Source organism: Mus caroli, unplaced genomic scaffold (genome assembly GCF_978045245.1).
Source record: "Mus caroli unplaced genomic scaffold, Mus_caroli_1 scaffold_13, whole genome shotgun sequence".
Taxonomy (NCBI): Eukaryota; Metazoa; Chordata; class Mammalia; order Rodentia; family Muridae; genus Mus; species Mus caroli.
Genome location: NW_028227268.1, coordinates 744,686 through 768,920, shown reverse-complemented (window position 1 = coordinate 768,920; position 24,235 = coordinate 744,686). Strand labels below are relative to the sequence as shown.

The 24,235-nt window shown below is 47.9% G+C and overlaps 2 protein-coding genes across 5 annotated transcripts in view; both read left to right on the top strand.

The window, feature by feature from the left end:
• The first annotated feature begins 1,314 nt into the window (after positions 1-1,314).
• Positions 1,315-18,766, top strand: Narf (nuclear prelamin A recognition factor). The gene is made up of 11 exons (XM_021177725.3): positions 1,315-1,455; positions 2,538-2,618; positions 6,517-6,660; positions 8,838-8,970; positions 9,180-9,314; positions 9,579-9,697; positions 11,170-11,299; positions 13,219-13,282; positions 14,385-14,522; positions 14,863-15,020; positions 16,882-18,766. Exons 1-11 carry the CDS (start codon positions 1,429-1,431, stop codon positions 17,121-17,123), a joined length of 1,371 nt encoding a protein of 456 aa, XP_021033384.1. The 5' UTR covers positions 1,315-1,428; the 3' UTR covers positions 17,124-18,766.
• Positions 18,767-22,500: 3,734 nt separating this feature from the next.
• The window catches only part of Foxk2 (forkhead box K2), a 51,675-nt gene continuing 49,940 nt past the window's right edge, over positions 22,501-24,235 (top strand). For 3 of the 4 annotated variants that reach the window (XR_015044900.1, XR_015044899.1, XM_021177329.2), the window contains exon 1: positions 22,502-23,005. Coding sequence is in view for 2 of the 4 variants with exons in the window: in XM_021177329.2 (XP_021032988.1) it covers positions 22,614-23,005 (392 nt within the window). In the remaining 2 variants the exon portion in view is untranslated. Of the gene's footprint in view, positions 23,006-24,235 lie in introns of all 4 variants that reach the window. The other variant, XM_021177331.3, reaches the window with a different exon arrangement.

The following is a 24,235-nucleotide window of genomic DNA, read 5'->3' as shown; positions in this document are numbered from 1 at the left end:
TAGGGCTGGGGATGTGACAGCCAGCCGTAACCTGGGGGCACTGTTACTGCCCGTCCAGAAACAGGCTGCTCTCAGTTATTAGAGACACTTCCCTCCGTAAACCATTATCCTATAATCTCATTCTATTATTGACATTCCAGGTCAAAGGTCAATGGCCTTTAAGGAATGCCTGGTACTATAGTATGTTTCTTTAGCTGTCCCAGGGGAGTTATATGTAAATTATTACACTGGATGATTCTCTTGCCCAGCTGTGGATTCCATAGATAAGATCCATCTTTTGTATATTATGTAACTTGCGCTATTCTGTAGGTGGTGTGCATCTATGATATTCACTTTATAAAGCTTTCCTTTAGCCTTCTTCCAGCATGCTGGTTGGCTCTAAAGCCGCTGTCCTTCAGGTAGGAGTAAGAATGCACTTATTTAATTTAAATTTGAATTGAGTCTGTCTTTGGTTTTTCCCAGGGGATTGGAACACAACAAAAGAATAATGCATTTAATCTGCCTTGGAGACAGGTCTCACTGTGTAGCAGTATAGGGCAGTGTTGGCTTTAATTTTAGCATTTTCCTGCCTCAGCCTCCTGAGTGTTGGGTAATTGCCAATAGGCCTGCTTATCCTACTTGTCATTTTGTTTGTAGACAGGTACATGTGTAGCACTGGCTGTCCTGGAACTCAGAGATATGCCTTGCTCTGCCTCCTGGGTTCTGGGACTAAAGGCATGCGCTAACTCGCCAAGATTCAAGGTCAGCCTACTTTGAATCTACACGCCAGACTCAGCAGCATTGCCCATAAAGCAATGCAAGCTACTGCGCATGTGCACTTGTGCCGCACCGGCCTACGTGAGGCTTCGCTGGATGGTCATGGCGGCGATAGAGGGCGGCGCCAGCTCCGCCCTCCAGGAGACGCAGCCGAGCCGAACTTACGACGCTAACTTGATTGAGCGGGCCAGGCCGCGGCCACTGAGCAAGGCGCTCTGAGGTCGCCGCGGTTCGGCCTCGTCCGCTCGGTAAGCGCACTCTTCCTGATTCATACGCCTGCCTTTGCCAACTTTCCCCATCAGTCCTTAACCAGGCAAAAACTGACAGAAGGATGTGTCCGGGCCGGGCAGCTACTAGTAGGGGACAAGCTCCACCCCCGTTTTCTGATTGGCTCCTGGGAGGGACCTGCCACTTCCTCACACTCTTATTGGCTTAGGTGGCGGAGGAGGGGTGAGCGTGCCATACCATCCATGCACTCTTTTCATTGGCTCAGGGGTGTGGCTCATCTTGCTTAGGCTCTCTCATTGGTCTACTACAGTCTTTGGGGCGGGGCCTCCGTGCAAGAAGACAACAAAGGGTCGCAGGTCGCTAGCGGGCGGCAGGCGGCGGTGTTCCAGTCTTCCTTACTCCTCTCTGCTTAGGCGCGTCGGCCTCCCGCCAGTCCCACTCCAGATGAAGTGTGAGCACTGTACACGAAAGGTGGGTGCGTCGTCCGGCGGGGCTAGGGGCGAAAGCCAAGGCTGGAATCGGTGGTAAAGGGTCGGACTCGGCCGGGTGCACCTTGCTCTGTGTTTATGTCCGCCTCTGACAGCCATCACCTGTCTGCAGAGGACTGGGCGGCGAGCTGGCTGTTGTCCACTGTGGGCGAGTGCACCGCCGGGACTCTCCGTGGAAGCTACTGTTCTGGGGCCGGGGATTGATCTCAGTCCGGGCACCCTGTTGTGGAAGTGAACGATTAATGAAGTAATTAGAAATGATGCTTTGAGCGGCTCTTATACTTAAACAACAACAAACTTCAATAAAACGAAGTGGAGAAGGAATAAAGGTCAGGCAGGCCCTCCTGTCCTGCTCCACTAGGTGGCTGAAGTGACTGACAGCTGCCTCACTTGCCTTCACACGTGATGCATGTGCAGGAATCTCGTTTGTTTTTTTGTTTTTGTTTTTTTTTTTTTACAAGAATTGTATCATATCCAAATACTCCATACGTTGTTTTTTTTTTTTTTTTTCAGAGAATCGCCTGTAATTTTGTGTAATAGCCACATCTAAATGTTCTAATATACATTACGGTTAGATCACTTCCTGTTCTTAGTTACTACAAATACAAATGGAGGGTGTGTGTGTTTATGTGTACCCTTCTATAAGTATGGATGATTTTATTTTGTAGAAAGGGTTTCTAGAAGTAAGATCGACTGCTCAGGATATGTTTTGTTTTTTGGCATCACACTAAATTATTCTTGGCTGAGCTCGGTGGTACACACCAATGATCCCAGTGCTTGAGAGATTGAGGCAGGAGCTCAAAGTTAGACAGTGCAATTTATCAAGACCCTATCTCATTAAAAAAAAAAAAATTATGGTAGTACACATCTTAATCCGAGCACTCAGGAGGCAGAGGCAGACTCTGTGAATTTGAGGTCAGCCTGGTCTATATGGTGAGTTCCAGGACAGCCAGGACTATGTAGAAAGACTTGATCTAAAAAGGAAAAAAATAGATAAATAAAAATAGAGAAAAGAAAAATAATTTTCCTTTCTAACATCCCCTGTCCTTTTTTTTTTTTTTAAAGGAATGCAGTAAAAAATCAAGAACTGATGATCAGGAGAATGTGTCCAGCGATGGGGCCAGCCCGGCCAAGGAGAGTGAAGAGGCAAGTAGATGTTTCGGGTTTGTGTCAGCCTAACGTGAGCGTGAGTGGAGTGGCTACTGTTGTTTCTCCTGTCAGGTCTTATACTACCTTGCACTTCACTGCTCTAAGAAAGACTGAAGTAAAAGTGGGAAGAGCCATGTATAGGACAGTCTTGAGTCTTCTCAAACATACCAGGCCAGGAACTGCTTGAGAAATAGGATCATTGTGGTGCAGTGTTGAAACCTTATTCTACAAAATGGAAGGAACTCACATTCTGTAGTGCATGCAAAGACTTGAGGCTCAAGTTCCATGATTCTTTAAGCTTGCTGTTTAAGTTAACTAAGCTGCTTGTTTAGTTCAGTCCTTGTTTCAGCTAATAGTGATGCTTGTTTGTACATACTGTATCACATATTATATCACATTTGGAGCTGAGCTTCATACCTGTCTCACTTCATGCTCTGAAGAGGCTTCTGCATGTGTCATGCCACACTATGGATTCACAGAGAAGGTTACAGTCACTGTTGTCTTAGAAAATATTAGGACTAGTCAGGAATGCTGGTACACCTTTGGAGGTCCAGCTCAAGGTCAACCTAGGTTGTATAATGAGACCTTATCTCAAAACAATAACTGAGGGAGGGCTAAGGATTAGTCAACTGATAGAGTGCTTAGCTAGCTAGCCTGAAATTCTGAACTCAATCATTTCAAACAAACAAATTGATTTTAGAGCTTACTAGATAGCTCAGCTGGTAAAGACACTTGCCACTGAGTCTCAGGATGTCAGTTTGATCCCCAGAACCCATATATGACATCTAGAGACTTATGAACACAGGTGACAGGAAAAGACCAGTTTTTACAAGTCGTCTTTCTACCTTTACACCAACATATTGCACACACACACACACACAACATCAAACAAGAAAGCAATCAGTCAATGTAATATAAAACTTTTTTTTTATGTAAGTGTAGAATTAATGACATGGGGGAAGTAGATGGCAGGATTTTTTTTCCTTCGACCTAGTACTTCTGATGTACTGTTTAATCTGATGGGCATAGTTCTGGCCCTCCTGTGTGTGCCAGTGCTGTGCTTTGGGAGCAGCAGTGCACCAAGAGGCAATGGTCCCTGGAGTCCTGGGTCAGTTTGGGCCAATGCTTTAGACACCAGACCTGTACCCTAATGCCTACCCTGTCGTATAAAATCCCATTGACATGTTAGTGCATGCCTGAGAAGGGGAGGCCTGCCTAGACTGCACAGCAAAATTCCATCTCCAAAAATAAAACAACCCTTTTGAGGCCCTATTTCTTATCAGTGTTGTGAGGCGTTGAGTTTCTTCCATCCGAGGGTTCTGGTAAGGATGAGATAAGTTTGAACACAGTCTAACCAACATCTTGGCAGTTTAGTATGGACATAATTTTTAAAAGGCTAAGGGATGCTGGGTAAAAGTTGGTAGACTGGGCCCTGAAGGTAAGAATTGAAGGTAGGATGGACCATCTGATAGATGTCTGCACTACATAAATGCCTGGTGCCCGCTGAGATCAGAAGAGGATGTTTGATCTCCTGGAATTGGAGTTATAGATGGCTGTTAACCACTGTATGGATGCTGGGTATCTAACCTGGGTTCTCTACTGCTGAGCTATCTCCAGCTCCTATTTATCTATTTTACTTTTAAAAAAAAAAAGATTTATTTATTTATTATATGTAAGTACACTGTAGCTGTCCTCAGATACTCCAGAAGAGGGCATCAGATTTCGTTTCGGATGGTTGTGAACCACCATGTGGTTGCTGGGATTTGAACTTGGGACCTTCGGAAGAGCATTTGGCACTCTTAACCACTGAGCCATCTCGCCAGCCCCCTATTTTACTTTTGAGATGGTCACACTTGCTATTTAGACCCTGCTGGCCTTGAGTTCAATGATCGCTTCAGAAATCCTGAGATAAAGGCTTATGTCATTAAGCCTAGCATCTTTTTTTTTTTTTTTTTTTTTTTAATCTGTGTATATATGGCCTCCCCCATCCCCTCAGATGTATGCTTTAGGATAGGTTACAGAAGTGTCATATAGAAGCCAGGGAGCAGGAGGAGAATGGATGGAAGTCACTTAGAAGACAGCATCAGCTTCCAGTGCCTAGCTAGACAGCCCGAGGCATAGCGAGATACTGGACTGACCTGGGGACCCTGGTGACAGGAACTAGAAAGCTGCTTTGGAAATGGTAAGGACTATATCAAAAAAAGAGGGCCTCCGTAGAGTCTAGCAGTTTACAAGAACAAGGAAGGAAGATGACGGGGTGGCTAGGAAACTAACCTGGACCCCAAATGTTGTTTATTTGTTTGTTTACTTCTTTTGGAGACAGGATCTCACTATGTAGTTCTGCTTGGCCTGGAACTCACTATGTAGACTAGGCTGGTCTTGAACTCAAGAGATCCACTTGCTTCTGTCTCTGGAGTGGTGGGAGTAAAGGCATGTGTCATGGTGCTTAGCCGAGAACATTATTTTAAAGTCACACACACACACACACACACCCCAGAAATGAAAACAAGCATTTTGACACACACCTGCAATCCCATCACTCAGAGTTCTAAGATGAAACTGCTGTAAGTTCAAGGCCCTACTGTGCTACATAGTGAATGCCAGATCAGGTCTACAGGGCAAGATCCTATCCAAAAAATATCAACAAACTATGAAAAAAAAAACTGCATAGACTCCCTCCAGAGCTTCTGTGATTGACTGAAATGACTCTTGCTTACTTTAGCATCTTCCCATGTTAATTTACCAATACTAACTGGACACTTACTGTTTTTAATGTGTTTCATTTTTTACTAATACCTGATTTGAACTTGAGCCTTGCACTTGTTAGGAGAGCTATGACACTCACCTAATCTCTAGCACCTAAGCACCTTCTAGGTTCTCAGAGACGCTAGGGAGCATAAGGAACAAGAGGTGCTAACCCTGTTAGGTCATTAAGGGGGACAAGCAAGTTGACACTGTGTGGTAATGGGATCTGAAAATAAATTTCAGGATGCCAGCTCTGTTGGGGCCAGTAGATGGGTGAGAGCTCATTCGGAATATTTTATGGCAGGACTCAGAATAGTCAGAGCCCATAGGACTGAATGTGAGCCCCGAGGGGCAGGGTAGGGCAAGGAAGAGCAGGCAAAAGCTGTGCTGTGAGCCCCGCTCTGAGAGTGCAGTCAGGGGCTTCAGGCAATGGAATGGGAAGTGGGGGTTCAGAACGGGGTTAAAGGGACCAGGGTCCTAGTGCCCTAGCATCCAGGTGTTCAGTCCCCCTTTTAAAGGTGTGGGTGGGGCAGTGATGAGCAAGAGCAGTTCAGAGTTGGGCGCTGAGGCCTGAGTCTGTGTTACTCACAGGTGCAAGCCTCAAGCCAGTCCTGACTGTATGGAAAGTCTGCTCCTTGGTGTGGAGCTGGAGGAGCTAGGCAGGGGAGCCAGGAGCTGCCTCACAGGCACTGGAGAGGGAGGGTGAAAGAAGAGGAGGAAGAGATGGCCATCAGGCCACTTTGCAACGGGCACAGAGTATCATCTTCCCACATGACAGTGCTGGGCTAGTTCACCCTTGACTGCATCTGCATGGCTCCTTGGAGCCTGCAGTGGCCTTGGCCATGACATGTGCCTCACCTCCCTGAGTTGCTCGGAACCGAAATCGTTGCCCAGTAGCTCCTGACACCTCAGCCATGACTTTGTCTCCATGTTGAATGTCAATTATTTTCTTTATTGTGCTTATGCAGTTACCATCCCTAAAGAAGCAATGCTACCAGCCAGGCAGTGGTGGCATGTGCCTTTAATCCCAGCACTCGGCAGGCAAAGGCAGATGGATCTCTGGGAGTTCGGGGCCAACCAGGTCTTGAAATCCTGTTATAAAAGACCGAAAAAAGAAAAGAAACAATACTAACACCATTTTCTTTCATAGAAGGGAGAGTTCCATAAATTGGCTGATGCAAAAATATTTCTGAGTGACTGCCTGGCATGTGACAGCTGTGTGACTGTGGAGGAAGGTGTCCAGCTTTCTCAGCAGAGTGCCAAGGACTTCCTCCATGTCCTGAATCTTAATAAGGTATGGTGTCATCTGGGACTGATGGGGCAGGCCTGTAATTCCAGCTACTGGGAAACTAGGGCAGGACACATGCAAGCTCACATTCTGCCTAGGCTACAAAGCGAGTTCAAGACCACCTTGGGCAACTACAACAGTAGAACATCTGTCTAGTATGGAGGGATGGATGGATGGATGGCTGGGTGGGTGGGTGATAGAGTCCTAGTATTATTGTGATGAAACATAATCCCAGTGTTTATGACCAGTTTATGATCAAAAGCAAATTGGGCAGGAAAGGATTTACTTGGCTTACATGTCCACCCACATATTAGTATATCACTGAAGGGGAAGTCAGGTTAGGAACTGAAACAGGGTAGGAACCTGGAGGTGGGAGCGGTGCAGAGACCATGGGGGAGTGCTGCCACTGGCTAGTTCATCATGGCTTGCATAGCCTGCTTTCTTACAGAACCCAGGATCACCAGCATGGGGAGGGCACGATCCACAATAGGCATCTTATGGAAACATGTTCTGAATTGATGTTCCCTCCTTTCAGACAACTCTAGCTTGTGTAAGGTTGACATAAAATTATCCATCATGTATATACATACATATGTACTAATCATGTATGTGTGTGTGTATGTATGTACGAACATAAATGAGTAGATAAATACATACAGGGTTCTAGACACCCGTGTGCCTGAGGATCTGGCCCCATCAATGTGTGTCATTGCTCCTTGATTCTTTGTATCTGCAACTTGTTCTTGATGTGATAAGGTTTACTGATATTTTTGTGAAACACACTACATTTTATTTATTTATTTTTTTAAAGATTTATTTATTTATTATATGTAAGTACACTGTAGCTGTCTTCAGACACTCCAGAAGAGGGCGTCAGATCTCATTATGGATGGTTGTGAGCCACCATGTGGTTGCTGGGATTTGAACTTCAGACCTTCGGAAGAGCAGTCGGGTGCTCTTACCCACTGAGCCATCTCACCAGCCCCACACTACATTTTATTGTTACCTTCTATGATGTTGATTTTTGTAGGTGTATTAGAATTCTGTTGTCTAACATGTCTATTTTGTATGTGGTATTTTATTTTATTTTATTTTATTTTATTTGGTTTTTCCAGACAAGATTTCTTTGTGTAGCCCTGGCTGTCCTGGAACTCACTCTGTGCGGATCAGGCTGGCCTTGAACTCAAGAGAACTGCCAACCTCTGCCTCCTGAGTGCTGGGATTAAAGGCGTGCACCACCACCATCTGGCAGTATGTGGCATTTTATAAATTTAGTATTTGACTGGGTTGTCAAAGTATCTTAGTTTTATAGTTTTATTAAACTAAAAAAATCTATTTTGTATCATTACCTTTTTGTGTTGTGTGACATTGTCTGTGTATCTGAGACTGGTCTCAATCCTTCTGTTCTTCTTTCTCAGCCTGTATAGTGCTAGGATTATAGGCAGATGCAGCAAGCTGGGAGCTTTGTACCTCTTGTGTTTGGATTATATTGGCTAGAACTTTTAAAAGGGTACAGATTAACAACAGTGGTAAGTGGTGCTGGCTAAGACCTAAAAGCTTATAAATGACTTCTAAATTGGATCTTGTTGGAAATTTAGCTTTCCTTGTCATCCTGCAATTCACCTGCAGATAATGAGCCCCACCTTGGAGCCTCACAGACTGCAACACTAGAGCCAACACTGGAAGCCTAGGCATGGAGGAGATTGGTGCTAATTCTCCTGACTTCAGTCTCTGGGGTGATAAGAGGCAACCACTCACTGCCACACCAAAATCCTATGCTTTGTGTGTGTGTGTGTGTGTGTGTGTGTGTGTGTGTGTGTGTGTGTGTTCAAGCATAGTTTCTCTTCTCTTTGTAGCCCTGGCTGTCCCGGAAACCTACATCTTTTTCTTGTCTGTCTGTCTGTCTGTCTGTCTTTCTCTTAAAGTGTAATTTAAATTTTTTATGTTTTGCTGAGCTATGGTGAAGCATACCTTTAATCCCAGCACTGCAGGTGCACTTCTGAGTCTGAGCCCAGCCTACTCTATAGAACGAGTTCCAGTGCAGCCAGGGCTACACAGAGAAACCCTATCTAACACCAAAAAAAAAAAAAAAAACAAAACCAACCAACCAAACAAACAAAAAAACCTAAAAAACTATTTGCTATTTTCTATTAAACATGTGACATTATTATCTCTTCCTCTAGAGATGTGACACCTCAAAGCACAGAGTTCTGGTTGTGTCTGTGTGTCCTCAGTCTCTGCCTTATTTTGCTGCTAAATTCAACCTCAGTGTCACTGATGCATCTAGAAGGCTGTGTGGCTTCCTCAAAAGTCTTGGTGAGTAAATCACCTCTTTATAATAGCACCGATGGATACTTTCAGCTCATGAAGGGCCCTTTTCATTTTTCAAGTTCAACTTTCAAGGACACAGGAGCATAGTAAAATCTTGTCTTAATATAAAATGAAAGATAGAGCACAGAGAAGTCAGATGTGATCTGTGTCCATGCTTGGTCTAAGGGAAGAATCCGTATCCTTCTTCCCTGCAGGGGTGCACTATGTATTCGACACCACAATCGCTGCAGACTTCAGCATTCTGGAGAGTCAGAAGGAGTTTGTACGCCGGTATCACCAACACAGTGAGGAACAGCGTGAACTGCCCATGTTGACCTCTGCCTGTCCTGGTGAGCACAATGCTGGTACTATTTCACCAGAACTGTAGAAATAATGGGCCTAGCTTTGGCTGGAGGATGGCAGGCCTATCTCACCCAGCTTTGTAGAGCAGGACACCTTATGAATAGGAACAGTATAGAGGAGGAATGTTGACTTACCCTGGGGTGACAGGTGACAGTCTCAGGAATTCATGGTACCTAGTGCTAGACGGCAGGAGAAAACTATGGGAACTGACTTCATTCTCTCTCTCCCTCTCTTTCTTTCTCTCTCTCTAGGTTGGGTCAGATATGCTGAGCGGGTGCTGGGTCGCCCCATCATCCCATATCTCTGTACTGCCAAGTCCCCCCAGCAGGTCATGGGCTCCTTGGTGAAGGATTACTTTGCCAGGCAGCAGGTAAGCCAGTGTCTCCCGAGAGTAGCAGCAGAGGGGAGACTCAAGGTGAGCAAGGCCTGAGGGGCAGCAGAGCACACTGTGGATAGGGAGGCCCCGGGCCCCACCCATGGAGACACTGCCTGGTTGCTTCTGTTCTGGCTGCCTTAGGAAGCTAAGCTTCATCTTTAGCCTGGCTTTTTGTTTCAGGTCACAGATAGCATCCCTATCCTGCCTTTTTGGTTGGGTTTGGTTTGGTTTTTTGAGACAGGGACATTCTATATAATTCTGGTGTCCTAGAACTCACTATGTAGATTGCTTGGCCCCAGACTCACAGATATCTATCAGCCACTGCTGATAAAAAAAAGAAATGTGCTACTACACCAAGCCCCCCCCCCCCTTTTTTTTTTCATAATTTTACATCTTATTTTATGGGTATGGATGTTTTGCCTGTCTGTCTGTCTGTCTGTTTGTCTATGCACTATTTGCATGTCTTATGCCTACAGAGGCCAGCAGATACCATCAGATCCCCTGACATTGGCATTATATCTGTTTGTGAGCTGCTACATGGGTGCTTGGAATTGGACCCAGGTCCTCTGGAAGAGCAGCCAGTTTTCTTAAGCGCTGAGCCATCTCTGCAGCCCCCGGTCCCATGGTCTTCACACTGCCTGTCACATGGTAGATAAAGGGATCCTTTGTAACTGGGCCTCAGCCCATCCTCCTCTTTAGTTCCAAGGCATCAGACAGCCAAACATAGATTGCACCCTGCCTTTCTTCTTTCATGTGAATAACTGTTTGGGCCCCACGGTAACCAGAAACTATATCACGGGGAAGGACTTTTCAAACACTGCAGCAGCCCAAAGGCCACATCCACCTGACACAGAAAACATTTCTTCATTCATAAAGTCACCACAGTTAGCAAATTACCACTCCTACCATGCCTGTACCATATGTATATTAAGTTGGAGGGACAGAAAACCGGCTATAAAGTGAGTGGTCTACATCCTTGGCCTCTTATACTTGCTGCGAGAGCTCTGGTGATTCTTAGTCTCCTCAGGCTGCCAGCCCGGTGTTCTCTGAGTGGAGCCCAAGTTACACATCCTCTTGTAGCTCCTAGTAGGGACAGCTGGGCCTAGAGCTCTGGCCTCTGGCAACCTCTTGGCTTAAACCCCTAGAGGGTTAGGATCAAAATGTCTCCTCTTGAGCGCTACCCCTGCCCTGAGTAGGGCTTTTCTCCTCAGGCCTTCATGTAAAGTCACTGGGCAACTGTTGGCTCAGGGTTTGTCTCAGCAGAGGGGTGGTCTGGATGTTGTCACTTGAACAGTTTCAGAAAGTCTTCAGGTAGAGCAGGTGCAGCACAAACTATTCTTATCTGTGCAGAGCTCATGAGACAGCACCATCAATGGGCAGGATGGGAGCAGCAACTGGGACTACCCATGCTCTGCTGCAGCCATCACTGCCTCCCTGATCTCTGAGCTGAGTGCTCTCCTCCACAGAATCTGTCTCCAGAGAAAATCTTCCACGTTGTCGTGGCTCCTTGCTATGATAAGAAGCTGGAAGCTCTTCGAGAGGGACTTTCCACTACTTTAAATGGTGCTCGGGGCACTGACTGTGTGCTGACATCAGGTGAGGGGTCCGGCTGCTCTGACAGGCCAGTGTGGCACTGAGAGCCAAGGGTTCTTGGGGTCTCAGTGGCCTAAGTGAAGAAGGTTCTTCAGAGTCTATTTCCAGATGAGTCAGGTCTCTGGGAGAGCCACGTGGACAGTGTGGCTTTAGGTGACGTGCTCTTACACCACAGCCCACGGACACTCTTTCCTGTAGCAGGCAAAAGTGCCTGTGCACACAGATGAGCATAGAGAAGCCAGGAAGGTGAAACAGGTTAAAGACATGTTTAGCCTGTCTTCTTCATGGGATGCTGGAATGGATGTAGTTTCTAAATCAATAAGAACCCATCTTAGGGAGGAAGCCATATGTACTTTGTAAAGAGCTTCATTGTGAACATGTCTTAAGCTGTATTTTACACACAGGGCTGAATTAATTGCAAACAATCTTTTTTTCTGAAATTGTGCTGTGCTTTGCACAAAAAAAAAAAAAAAAAAAAAAAAAAAAAAAGAACTGGTGGTCAGACTCTCAAGTCTTGGCCCAGGCCTGGTACCTAAAATTGGGCTGAATCAAGTTTCATTTCCCTGCCTGCTGTTCTCACATGTGAGAACACCAATATACTATCGGACACAAAGAATGTTTTGGGTTTTTTTGTTTGTTTTTGGTTTTTTGTTTTTGTTTTTCGTTTTTTGAGACAGGGTTTCTCTGTATAGCCCTGGCTGTCCTGGAACTCACTCTGTAGACCAGGCTGGCCTCGAACTCAGAAATCTGCCTGCCTCTGCCTCCTGAGTGCTGGGATTAAAGGTGTGTGGCCACCACGCCCGGCACAAAGAATGTTTTTTACACTGAATAAAATGAAAAATTCAAATGTACTCTAATGATACTGCATTAAGTGGCCCTGTTGGTAACGCTTCTCAGATGCTATGCTTTAGAGCAGCAGTCTTCAACCTGTGGGTCATGTGTGACCCCCCCACAGGGGTCAAATATCAGATTTTTATATTATGCTTCACAAAAGTAGCAAAATTATGGTTATGAAGTAGCAAGGAAAGTAATGTTGTGGCGGGAGGTCACCACACCAGGAGGAACTGTGTTAAAGGGTCACAGCATCAGGAAAGGTGAGAACCACACTGACTCAGACACTGCGGTGGATTTGGTTGGGAATGGGAATTACCCACTAGTGTCCTGGAAGCTTTCAGACAGGGGCTTGTTAGGATCCAGGCTCAGCTACTGGAATTAGATTCTGAGAACTGATTCTTAGAGGTGTTGAGACCAGTTCACTTTGCCTGGTTATCTGTCAGGATGATCTTGAAGGTCAGGAACTCTTCCTTCGCTTTGACACTTGGAAAGATCCTTCCCCGAGGTGGCAGAGTGTTGCAGGGATGGCAAGTTGTCTAAAGGTGCTGCTCTGTACCTGCTGAGCAGGGGCCCAGTGTCTCCCTACTCACATGGGTGGAGTGAAAGGAAAGCCTTCAAGGGGACCATCTTAGAACCACATTGAGGACGTAAGCTATGCTGTGTGTTCTCGGTGTCTCAGGGTACCTGCTGTCTCACTGTTCTCTAGGGAACTCTGGCAGGGGCTTTTCTGGGGAGCCCTTATGTAGGAAGAAGGTAGGGTAGCAAGGGCTTCTGGTTAAGAGCAGCGGCTGATGCAGCACAGTGCCTGTGTGTCACAACAGAGCACTGCAGTGTGGACCATAGGCAGGCTTCCACTTCAAGGCCACGGGAAGCAAGTACAGAATGGCCTCACTTCAGGGTCCATCTTTGTAGTGTTTTTCTAATGTTAGCATTACTTTCTCCTGCTACGTGGAATGGATTATACAGCAAGGTGGGGTCCCAGGCTCCCGGTGCAGGATCTCAGGGGGAGATAAAGCTTGACCCCTTCGACCTTGGCCACCTCGCTTCCTGTCAGTGACTAAGCCTCATGCCTCATTTTTTTATTCCAGGTGAAATTGCTCAGATAATGGAGCAAAGTGACCTCTCAGTGAAAGACATTGCTGTGGATACTTTGTAAGTGGCATCTTTGTAAGTTGGGAGGGACCTTGGTGAGCCTTGCAGGCCCCAGGGCTGCCTTGATTAGATCGTGTGAGTACTGAGACAGGTTCCTGCAGCCCTACCAACCTGGCCTTTGTAATGGATTCAGGTAGAATCCTGGACTATTCTCTCGTACTGCCAAGGGGGCTTGGGGGCTTCCTTGAGTGATGGCCGTACTGTATCCTTCAGGGAGAGAGGCAAGCATAGAAGGTATGTGTTGCAGAGCTCCACACCTAACTAGGTGGCTCCCTCTGGTCTCTCTGCATCAAGAAGACAGCTGCTGAGTTTCTTTTTCCCATGATGACTCCAATTCCCAGTCAGGACTTGGCTCTTGCTGCATCCTGGGTCCCATTTAAAGTATATTGCAGCCGGGCGGTGGTGGCACATGCCTTTAATCCCAGCACTTGGGAGGCAGAGGCAGAGGCAGGTGGATTTCTGAGTTTGAGGCCAGCCTGGTCTACAAAGTGAGTTCCAGGACAGCCAGGGCTACACAGAGAAACCCTGTATGGAAAAACCAAAACAAAAAGTATATTGCAAAGATCAAGTGCCTAGCTGATGGCCTGGGTGCTACATTTGTGTCTCTTTTATGGGAGGTGAGACAGAAGTCTATAGACTTATAGCAGCTGGAATACCTGCTGCCAGAGACTACCTGACGACCCAGGGTGACCAAGGGTCCTCACTGTGACAACCTGGACATAGTCAAGCACATACTTACGTCATTCACCATAACGCCACCCTGCCCTGAGTGCGTATGTAGCTGCGCAAAGAAACAAGGGAGCCAACCCAGTGAAGTAGCTCCATTTGCAATCTAGGGCTGGATGCAAAAGGACATTTCATGTTGTTCATTAGAACTCATTAAGAATGTGAGTTTCAGGGCTGGAGAGATGACTCAGTGGTTAAGATTGCTTACTGCTCTTTCAGAGGAACCAGATTTGATTCTCAGCTCCCACATGGTTCCCCAGGTTTAAAAGTAACTTAGTCCTTTAAATGACTCCCTGGATTTTGTCCCTGTAAAAACTGGGTTAGCACTTGCTGCCTCTTCATCAATACAGTGGAGATTTTGTCTTCTCTGTTTGAGGTTTGGAGACGTGAAGGAGGTGGCAGTCCAGCGTCACGATGGAGTGAGTTCAGATGGGCATCTGGCTCACGTCTTCAGACACGCAGCCAAGGAGCTGTTTGGCGAGCACGTGGAGGAGATCACCTACCGCGCACTCAGGTTTGAGCCAGCATCTACAGCACCAGGAGTGTGCTGACGGATCAGGCAGGGGCAGGGTGTGAGGTCTGTGGCATACATGCAGTATGGGCGCTGTGCCTGGCGTCTATGGGATACTTAGCTGCTCTACCTATGGCTGTTCCATGGGAAGACCAGTGCTGGTTACAGTAGACGGGCCTTTTGTGTGTTTCCATTGACATTATCTTGGTGACATTCAAAACTTAGATTGAAAATGGGCAGATATGGTAAACCTAGCCTGGGCTACATAGTGAGACTGTACCTCAGACTAACAGAAGTGATCTTTAGGTCACTGGCCATTCAAATCAGCTTTATTGATTTATAGGAACAAAGACTTCCATGAGGTTACCCTTGAGAAGAATGGGGAGGTCCTACTGCGATTTGCTGCAGCGTACGGCTTTCGCAACATCCAGAACATGATCCAGAAGCTCAAGAAGGGCAAACTCCCATACCACTTTGTGGAGGTGCTCGCGTGTCCCAGAGGTAAGGGGTTCACAGGGCCCCCGACAGCCTGTCCAACAGGAACCGTGAAGGCAGGATGCTCCCCCACACCATGGCATGCCATCCTCAGCCATGCAGGTTCCCTTCCCTCAACCGTAGTGTGAGAAGTAGATAGTTGTATCCTTATACCTTCCCTTGTGGGTGCCACATGAAAACTTCACCTGATACCAGATGGGAAGCAGCTCCTGAGGTCACTCACATGGAGTCAGTACACAGGGACTCCTAGGAGTAGAAGCTGGCTCTGTGCACAGTGGCAGCAGGAAAAGGCAGGTGTTACTTGCTGTCTAAGAGTTCCCCAGGCTGCAGAGGAAAATTGAACCATGCAGGTGTAAAGTCCCAGGCCGGTGAGGAAAGTTCCCACTGGGATGGGGAGACATGAGAGAAGGCCAGAGTGAGGACAGGACCGAGTACCTGGATCTCTTGCTCATACAGTAGGGGTAAGTACTAGAGAATGAGGGAGCCGTCGGAAGTGGTATGTCTACGACCCTGGGTGTGAAGGAGCTGTCTCCAGATCGGGAATGTCTAGGTCATCCTGGGCTTGCGGTTCTCAAGTAGGACACGAGAATTCTCAGAAAGGCCCAGAGGGAGCCAGGCAGTTCCTGACGGTAGTCGGAAATGAAGAGCGGACCCATGAAGAGTCTCAGAGGAGAGCCTAGGTTTCCAGTCCATGTCCTCAGGGATCTTTGAGAGGAGGGACAAGGTTAGTAGCCAGCATTCAGAAGAGGGGATGAAAGCAGGGGCTGCCTGCTTTTCCTGAGGCTCAGGAAAGTAGATGCTGTGTTGGAGCTTGTGCTACAGTAGGTAGAGACAGGACGGAGCCTCTTGGAGGGCTCTTCTTGCTTTCTGGGGAAGACTGGAGAGGCCTGGAGAGGAGAGGAAGTGGGTTCATGCCCACTGAGAAGGTGCACATCAGAAGCCCAGCTGCCAGGTGGCTTGGGCCAGCGGAGGGTGAAGTTGAACCAGGTGGGAATTTGTTCCTGCTGCCACTGCTTTTTGGTTTTTGTCTGTTTTGTTTTGTTTTTTCCTGGTGCTGGAGTACGTGGTAGGTAGGTGCTCTCCCACTGAGCTCTAAGTTCCCAGCCTATCTCCTGGTTCTTTTACATGAAAGTCTTGGTGCTAGGATTGGAAACTAGAGCACACTAGATACACACTCTACCACCGAGCTGCTCCCACCCTATGCACTTAATGGCATTTTTGTCACATCAAGGTGTCATCTTCAGCTTTAAGAATGGGTTGTACTGCCGGGCGTGGTGGCGCACACCTTTAATCCCAGCACTCGGGAGGCAGAGGCAGGCGGATTTCTGAGTTCGAGGCCAGCCTGGTCTACAAAGTGAGTGCCAGGACAGCCAGGGCTACACAGAGAAACCCTGTCTCGAAAAACCAAAAAAAAAAAAAAAAAAAAAGAATGGGTTGTACTGACAGAAGGTGACACATACTCAAGACCATATGACTGGGAAGTGTGGACTTATGGAGAGCTCATATACCTCACTCAGCCCTAATCCAGCCTTGTTAGGCCTGCACACAGACAACAGAGTGTGCAAGCAGTTGTGCTCGTAGCCTGCTGGTTTGGGTAATTTTCAGAAGAAGCCAGGAATCCAGATAGCAGCCATTGCTGTCTACTTCTTAAGGCTTTTAGGTAAGACCAGTTTACGGGTAATGTATGTGGTAAGAACACCCAGGGCTCTCCTCCTGGGCAGGCTCCATGACAATACAGTGAGCCCCAGTACAATCTTAAGCCACTCAGTACTGCCTGCTTCATGCTTCTCGCTATGTGCCCTGAGGTAAAGCTCCCGTGACAGGCCACCCACAGGGAAGAAGAGGTCCACTTGTGTGTATCTTTCAGGTTGCTTAAATGGCAGAGGCCAAGCACAGACAGAGGACGGCCACACAGATCGTGCACTGCTGCAGCAAATGGAAGGGATCTACTCCGGCATCCCTGTGCGGCCCCCAGAGAGCAGTGCACATGTGCAGGAGTTGTACCAGGAGTGGCTGGAGGGTACTGAATCCCCCAAAGTCCAGGAGGTGCTGCACACCAGCTACCAGAGCTTGGAGCCCTGCACAGACGGCCTGGATATCAAGTGGTGACAAAGCTTGAAGGGCAGGAGGGGACAGCTCTGAATGGAGAGTGGTGGGTGCTTCAAGGAACAACGGGTCCCTGCAGCTTTGCCAGCGCTTCAGGACACAGTTTTCATGTGGTGCTATCTTTGTAGTGTGTGAGGGAGTGGAATGTTTGCACATGGGAGAAGTATTTTCCCTCTCTGCGTAGCCTTTCATCCCAAGATTGTGAGAAAGATCCCAAAGAGGCCAGGGACAGATCCCTGATTTGCAGGTTTAAAAAAAAAAAATCAAAATGTGTTTTTAGAGAACCAAGACCCTGGGGTTGTGATCCACGAGCCTAAGATTATTGCTGCAGAAATGGAGGCATCAGGAAGGCCAGGCTACTGTACAGTGGATAACTGTGGCCTTCAGAGAGGCCCAGTCTTCTGGCCCAATTTGGCTCTTTCACGTGTATAGATTTTTAAAAAATAATTTTCAATTCTAGGGCCAGCAAGGTGGCTTATTGGTACCACCATTAGTTTGATCCATCGGGCCCACATGGTGGAAGGAGAGACCAACGCCCACAAGCTATCCTCTGACTTTCACACAGGCACATGGCATGCATATATACCACCGAGACCATACCCCCAAAATAACCGTAAAGAAAATTACACTAGTTTTAAGTCATAGTAACAGTGAGCCATATTCTTCATAGTCCCCGAAGGCCAGCAGTCATTACAGCCCTGGCAAGCTGGACCACTGGTGTGCCTGAGTCATTCTTTTACTTGACCTGCCATCAGCGTTGAGCTGGACTCACCTCAGAAGAAAGGCTGCTGAGAATGGCATGCATCACACCCTGGATTTGATGCAATGCATATTTAAAAATAAACAAGTAGAGAATTAAGAGGGTGGCCCACCTAGGCTTTGGGGTTCTAAGGGTGGTGCAGCTCACAGTTACTGCTATGGGGCAGGAAGATAGAGCTGAGGCTCCATGGACCCTGGAATGGGTGAAACAGCTTTATAATGTCCAGCCTCCTCTAAACTCCTCCCCAGTGCCTTTTGATACAAATAGGCCTGGAGCACCTCCTCTCCTTCACAAAGCCCACTGGTCTGGGACAGCATCCCTTCATCCCTCACTATACTAGTGCGAGCATGCCTTAGGGGAAACAGTATGTCCACACACAGAAATAGCTGCTCGATGGTGAAATTCACAAAATCATGTGACACATACTAGATAGAGTCCATCCAGGAGATAAAGGGGTTTGATGAAGCCCTTGAAATGCTCAGTGTGTGACTGCCTTGACCCTTAGTACTGTCAGCTCTATCACAGTCCCACATGCCTCATGTCTTGGTCTTCCTGTGAGTCTGTCTAGGAGTGTAACTGGATATGTTATTGTAAACCAGTGGTTCTCAACCTGTGGGCTGTGGCCCCACAAAGGGGTCACATATCAGATATTTACATTATAATTCATAACAGTAGCAATACTACAGTTATGAAGTAGCAACAGAATAATTTTATAATTGTTGGGGGGTCAACATAACAGAAGAAACTATATTAAAGGGTCACAGCATAGGAAGGTTGAGAACCACTATTATAAATTATGATTTTTTTTTTGCTTTCAGTCTATACGCCTTGGGTATCCATCCCCAAAGTAACTGATTATGGAATAAACAATGCAATGGGGTCTTGAGTGTGGCATTGAAGGAGTCAGCTGTTCTCCTGTCCTATACTACACCCCGCAGTCCGCCTCCCTCACCAGGCCCCAGCCTGGGTGATGATACCTTTTTCCCAGTCCCTTCCTAATAGGTCAGGAGAAGGCTCAGAACACGGGGAGTCAGCGTGGGAAGGGACTGACTTCCTGCAAACTTCATGGCACCACCCATGATAGCAACATAGGCTAGGGGCTAAGATGTGAGATCTATGGCCTTCTGTTTCGCTGATGCTAGGCTGTGGCCCTGTGAGCTTTTCAAGACTACAGGTGCCTTTCTGTCCCAGCACTTGGAGCCAGAGGCAGGTGGATCTCTGTGAATTAGAGGCTAGTCTAGGTTACAGAGTGAGTTCCAGGACAGTCAGGAATACATAGAGAAACCCTGCCTTATCCCCCAACTTCACCCCCGCCAATAAAAACAAAACCCAAAGCAATGGAAGTGTGAAGTGAGCAAGTTCATGACAGACAGGACCCGGTCAAAGCATCATGACAGTCGGAGTGGACAACATCTGCTGGTGCAGGCATGAGGGGAAGCATAACCCAAACTCCTGTCTGCCCAGTGCTCTGCTGTACCATGCTTCTGCTCTGGTTGGGCAGAGGCCTAATCTTAGTGTGTTTCCTACCTGGCCCGAGCTGTATGGGTTTGTACTACTGTGGGTAACCGTGCTTCTACATGATGAGATTCTGTCTCAAAGACTAAATTTGGTTTCTGTTACAGGTAATTTAGAAATAGTTCTGTCAGGGCTTGTGCCATAGTTCAGGAGCAGGGTGTGTGCCTAGCATCCATGGGCACCACGTTCATTCTCAAGATCCATAGTAGCAGAAAGTGGCAGGGAGGATTGCTGCATTCTTCAGTACTTTGTTTGGACTGCTGTTAAGATCTGACTCAGTGTGTGCCTTACCCATTACTGGTCGACATGTGGGCTTCCCAGGTGCATCACAGGTGACCCAACCACAGGGTTGGGGTTACATTCTTCCGGACTCTGGAGTACCCGTATGCACGTGGCACACAAATAAAAAGATCTTAAACCTTAATATCAGCACTGCAGGCAGAGGCAGACAGATCTCTGAGTTCAAGACCAGCTTGTTCTACAGAGGGAGTTGTAGGATAGCCAGGGCTACACAGAGAAACCTACCCCTCCCTCGCAAAAGGCAAAACCTAGAGTATTTTTAAGAATTCAAGATGGAACGTACATTATTCGTCTGTGAAATTCACAAGAAGTCAGATATATTTTCCTTGCCTATCACGCACAAAGTCCTGGGTCTACCCTGAGCAGCACACGAGCAGGCATGGTAAGTGCCTTGTATCCCACCCTCTGCTGTTAGGATCCAGCACTCAAGGTCTTCCTCAGAACTCTCAGGGTTTGAGGTGAGCCTGAAAGCAAGGAAAGAAGGAGACAAACCATCTCTCATAGTGCCTCACCACTTTCTAGTCTCAGCTGCTTCATGTCATCGCCAGCTCTTTATAATGTCAGTCATATTAATAATTTTAGCCCTTCTAGTTGGTATCATGATTTTTGTTTACATTTATTTTGGAGAAAGGCTTGCCAACTATTGAAATGATCTTAAACATCCTTCTGCTATTTTGTAGCTGTGTGTTTATATAAACCAGTGTTCTTATTGATAATCATAAAATCAAAATTTGCTGGAGTACACATTAAATCAAAGTACTTGATGCATAGGAAAGTAACTCTTGAGTTCCAGGCCAGCCTGGTGGTCTACATGGTGAGTGCCAGGCCATTCAGGGATACATAGTGAGACCCTATCTCAAACAAACCAACAAATAAAACATATGGATCCACTCTGAAAAGTATCGGAGATGCTCTATATCCTGCAGGATCAAATATTCTGCTGGGCGGGAATGGGGCATATGTGGGAGTATGGGCAAATGGGTCCCGAGGGCTCATTAGGCAGTCGGCCTTGCCAAAACGGTGAAAGACCCTGTCTTTCATTGAAAGACCCTATCTTGGAAGAAATGCCATTGAGGAGGACATCCTGACATCAGTCCCTGGTGCTGCATGACCCACAGTGGGATACATACACTCTTCTATAATACATACACAGGAACAGACAAGCACATATATCCTATTAGAATACAGAGGCGTTCTCATCTGTAATAAATGATTAAGTTTACATGTACATTGAAGAAGTGCTTTAAAATAAATATCTTTATTGTAAGTGTTTGGTTTGGCCAGATATGGTGGCTCATTCCTTTAATCCCATCCCTTGGGAGGCAGAGGTGGGTGGCTCTCTATGAGTTCTAGGTGATCTTGGCCTATATAGTAAGCTCCAGACCAGCCAGGGTTATTATATATGCCTGATCATCTTTCCCTCCACACAGAAAACACCAAAACCAGCCACAAAAGCCGAACAAAGCAACATAAGTGTTGGATTTGTATGCTTACTTTACATACCTGGATAGCCAAGTGTAAAAAGTTAGATCTAGCCCTGTTACAGGTTGATGCTAGAGTCACATGGCAGAGCCTCAAACCTGCTCTAGGCTCCAACATGTATTAAAGCAACCGCGCAGGACAACACAACGGTGTCAACAGTAATGGGAGGGCATTTCTTGCTCTTGACACCCTTTGTCCTTTGACTGTGTTTGTCTAGATACTCACCTAGTTATCATTTCCATAGTTTTCTGTTCATCACCTACAATGCCTCAAATTAATATTTAATGAAATGGCTCTTTGCCATATTTATAGTACAAAGCATTTTGAACCCTTAGGAATTTATACTGTAATTACAGACACATATGTCAAATAAGATATATAAATGTTATAAAGACTGATTTCCATTAACTTTATTGCAAGTTTAGACATATAGAATGAATTAGAACACAAAATGTTCCCATGCCTCTAGTCTGGGGCCTCTGTTTAGAAGCTCTTGGCTAGAATGTCCATTTTATCCTATGCAGCTTAAGTACAGACTCTCTCAACCTTTCCACTCTCCCTGACCTGAACTCCTTTTGTGCATCAGTGAGAGAACACTGCGTCCCATCGCCTGCACCCAGGGCCACCATATTGATGTGACGTTCTTTATGACCACGTGCCTCTCTTACCAGAGCTAAAGCAGGTGCATCCACTGCCCTTCGGTCCTGGGGAAGACACTAGGGGGTCTCAGCTTCATCTCTATGTTGGCACCGGCTTCTGGAGCCCCTCACAGCCTGCTCGATCTGCATAGCTCTGCTCATCCCAGGGGCCCGCGTTGTGGTTTCTTTCTTAATGGGAGAGATGGGATCTCTCTATCACACACACACACAGATTGGAAAAAAGCTCAGATTTGCAGTCCTTGGTATGAATTACTGAGTGCAGAACTCTATGCATACTGGGTTAATTTCTGTCACATCCCTGCACTGTGACACACGGGTCGATGCGGCAGATTCCCGAGCAGCGCGCCTGGCTCTACGCAGCCTAGGGCGGAGTGTGAGAGGGGCCAGCGGCTCCCGGGGCGCACTCGCGCCCGTCGTGACCTTGGACCCCCGCTCAGCCCGCGAACGCGCGCGGCCCCACGCCAACTCCTCACTCCGCCCCGGGTTTTCCGCGCCGCCGCGGCCAACCTGCGTCGCGCGACGACGCCGGACGTGCGGGCGCTCGGCGGCGCGGCTCCCCATTGGCCGGCCTCGGTAGCCCCACTGCGTGCGCCGCGCCCATTGGCCGGCGTGCCCGTCCGTCGTAGGGCCGGCGCGCGGCCGTGCGAGCTCCCGCCCTCGCAGCTCTCCTCGCCGGCCGGCGGTCTCCGCGACCGTGCTCGGCTCGCGCGGCCCACGACCGCGCCCGGGCCTCGGCCCGCTAGGGCGCCCGCGCGGATCGGCCAGGCCTCGCAGGCGATGGCGGCCGCGGCGGCGCTCTCGGGCGCGGGCGCCCCTCCCGCGGGCGGCGGGGCCGGGGGCGGCGGATCCCCGCCGGGCGGCTGGGCCGTGGCGCGGCTCGAAGGCCGCGAGTTCGAGTACCTCATGAAGAAGCGGTCGGTGACCATCGGCCGCAACTCGTCGCAGGGCTCGGTAGATGTGAGCATGGGCCACTCGAGCTTCATCTCGCGGCGCCACCTGGAGATCTTCACGCCCCCGGGCGGCGGCCATAGCGCGGCCGCCCCGGAACCCGCGCAGCCCCGGCCGGACGCGGGCGGCGACTTCTACCTGCGCTGTCTCGGCAAGAACGGCGTGTTCGTGGACGGGGTGTTCCAGCGGCGGGGGGCGCCGCCGCTGCAGCTGCCGCGCGTGTGAGTGGCGGGAGGGGGGCAGTGTCCTGGACCTGACCCACGGTGGCTACCCACGAGCAGGGAGGGACCCTGACCCACAGCAGCCACCCCCGGGGAGGGGCGGGACCCGCACCCAGACCCACTGCCCATCATCAGGCAGGACGCAGAAGACCCATGTTAGCTACCCATGAGCAGGGTCAGACCCTGAACAAGACCTGGTCCCCATCAGGGAGGGATCCTGATCCGCTATCCGGGAGCAAGGAAGGCTAGACTCACCATCAGGACCCATTCACTGCCCATAACCAAGACCTGACTGATTCTGACCTATCCTAGTTTAATGCCCACGACCAGCACTGGGACCACAGCCCCCCCCAGCGCTCCACCCGGAGTATTTAACCTGCTGGCCCACTCCTATCTGCCCTCCTACTGCCAGGTCCCCTGCACCGGTATTCTAACCCACGGCCCTTTGTCCAGTCTGACATGGGACTCTCTGAACACACACCATCATTTCTGCCATCAACCCTCGGCCCTCCCTGCCATCATCACCATCGTTGGTGGGTGGAAGTTTTATGGGTGCTCTGTGCCTAACCATCAGGGAGGAGGCACCCAAGGGAGATGCTAAGATGTGTGTGGTGAACTATCTAAAATGAAGGGTAGATACCTGAGAACTATCTAAAATGAAGGGTAGATACCTGGTACCCTTTTTTTTTTGTTGTTTTTGTTATTCACATTTTAGTAGCAAGATATTTTGGAGGTAGCGTCTTAAGCCTAACAATTCTCTTTCCCCAGTGTTTTTGTAGCCTAAAAATTGAAAACTCCCAAGGATTAAAAGCCTGTCTGTCCAGAACCTTAGAAATCTGGGAAAACTGGATACTAATTTCAACCAAGTAATCTTTAAAAAGCATTTTTAGCCAGGTCGAGTGTATTCAACCTGTAATCCCAGCACCCTAGAGGCTGAGACAGTAGAGATTTGAGTTCCAGGGTAGGTTAGACTGTGGAGTAAACTCTAGAATAGTTTGCGTTGCATGCTGAGATGTCGTCTCATAAAACAACAACAACAAAACAGAACAAAGGGTGTTTGGTTTTTAAGGAATTATTACAAGATTGTGTAGAATAATTACAAAATTATTACAAGGAAGCCTCATAGGGAACTGTCAATCACAGCACAAAACAATTTCAATTTGGTTCTGTGGTTGGATAAACTTATTGTTTATTGTGCTTGAAAAACAAGTTTGCTCTCCAGGAAATGCT

Coding starts and splice junctions, on each gene's coding strand:
- Narf (XM_021177725.3), top strand. CDS start 1,429: ATGAAGTGTGAGCACTGTACACGAAAG. Junction 2,619..6,516: donor CGGCCAAGGAGAGTGAAGAG/GCAAGTAGATGT, acceptor TTTCTTTCATAG/AAGGGAGAGTTCCATAAATT. Junction 6,661..8,837: donor ATGTCCTGAATCTTAATAAG/GTATGGTGTCAT, acceptor CTCTTCCTCTAG/AGATGTGACACCTCAAAGCA.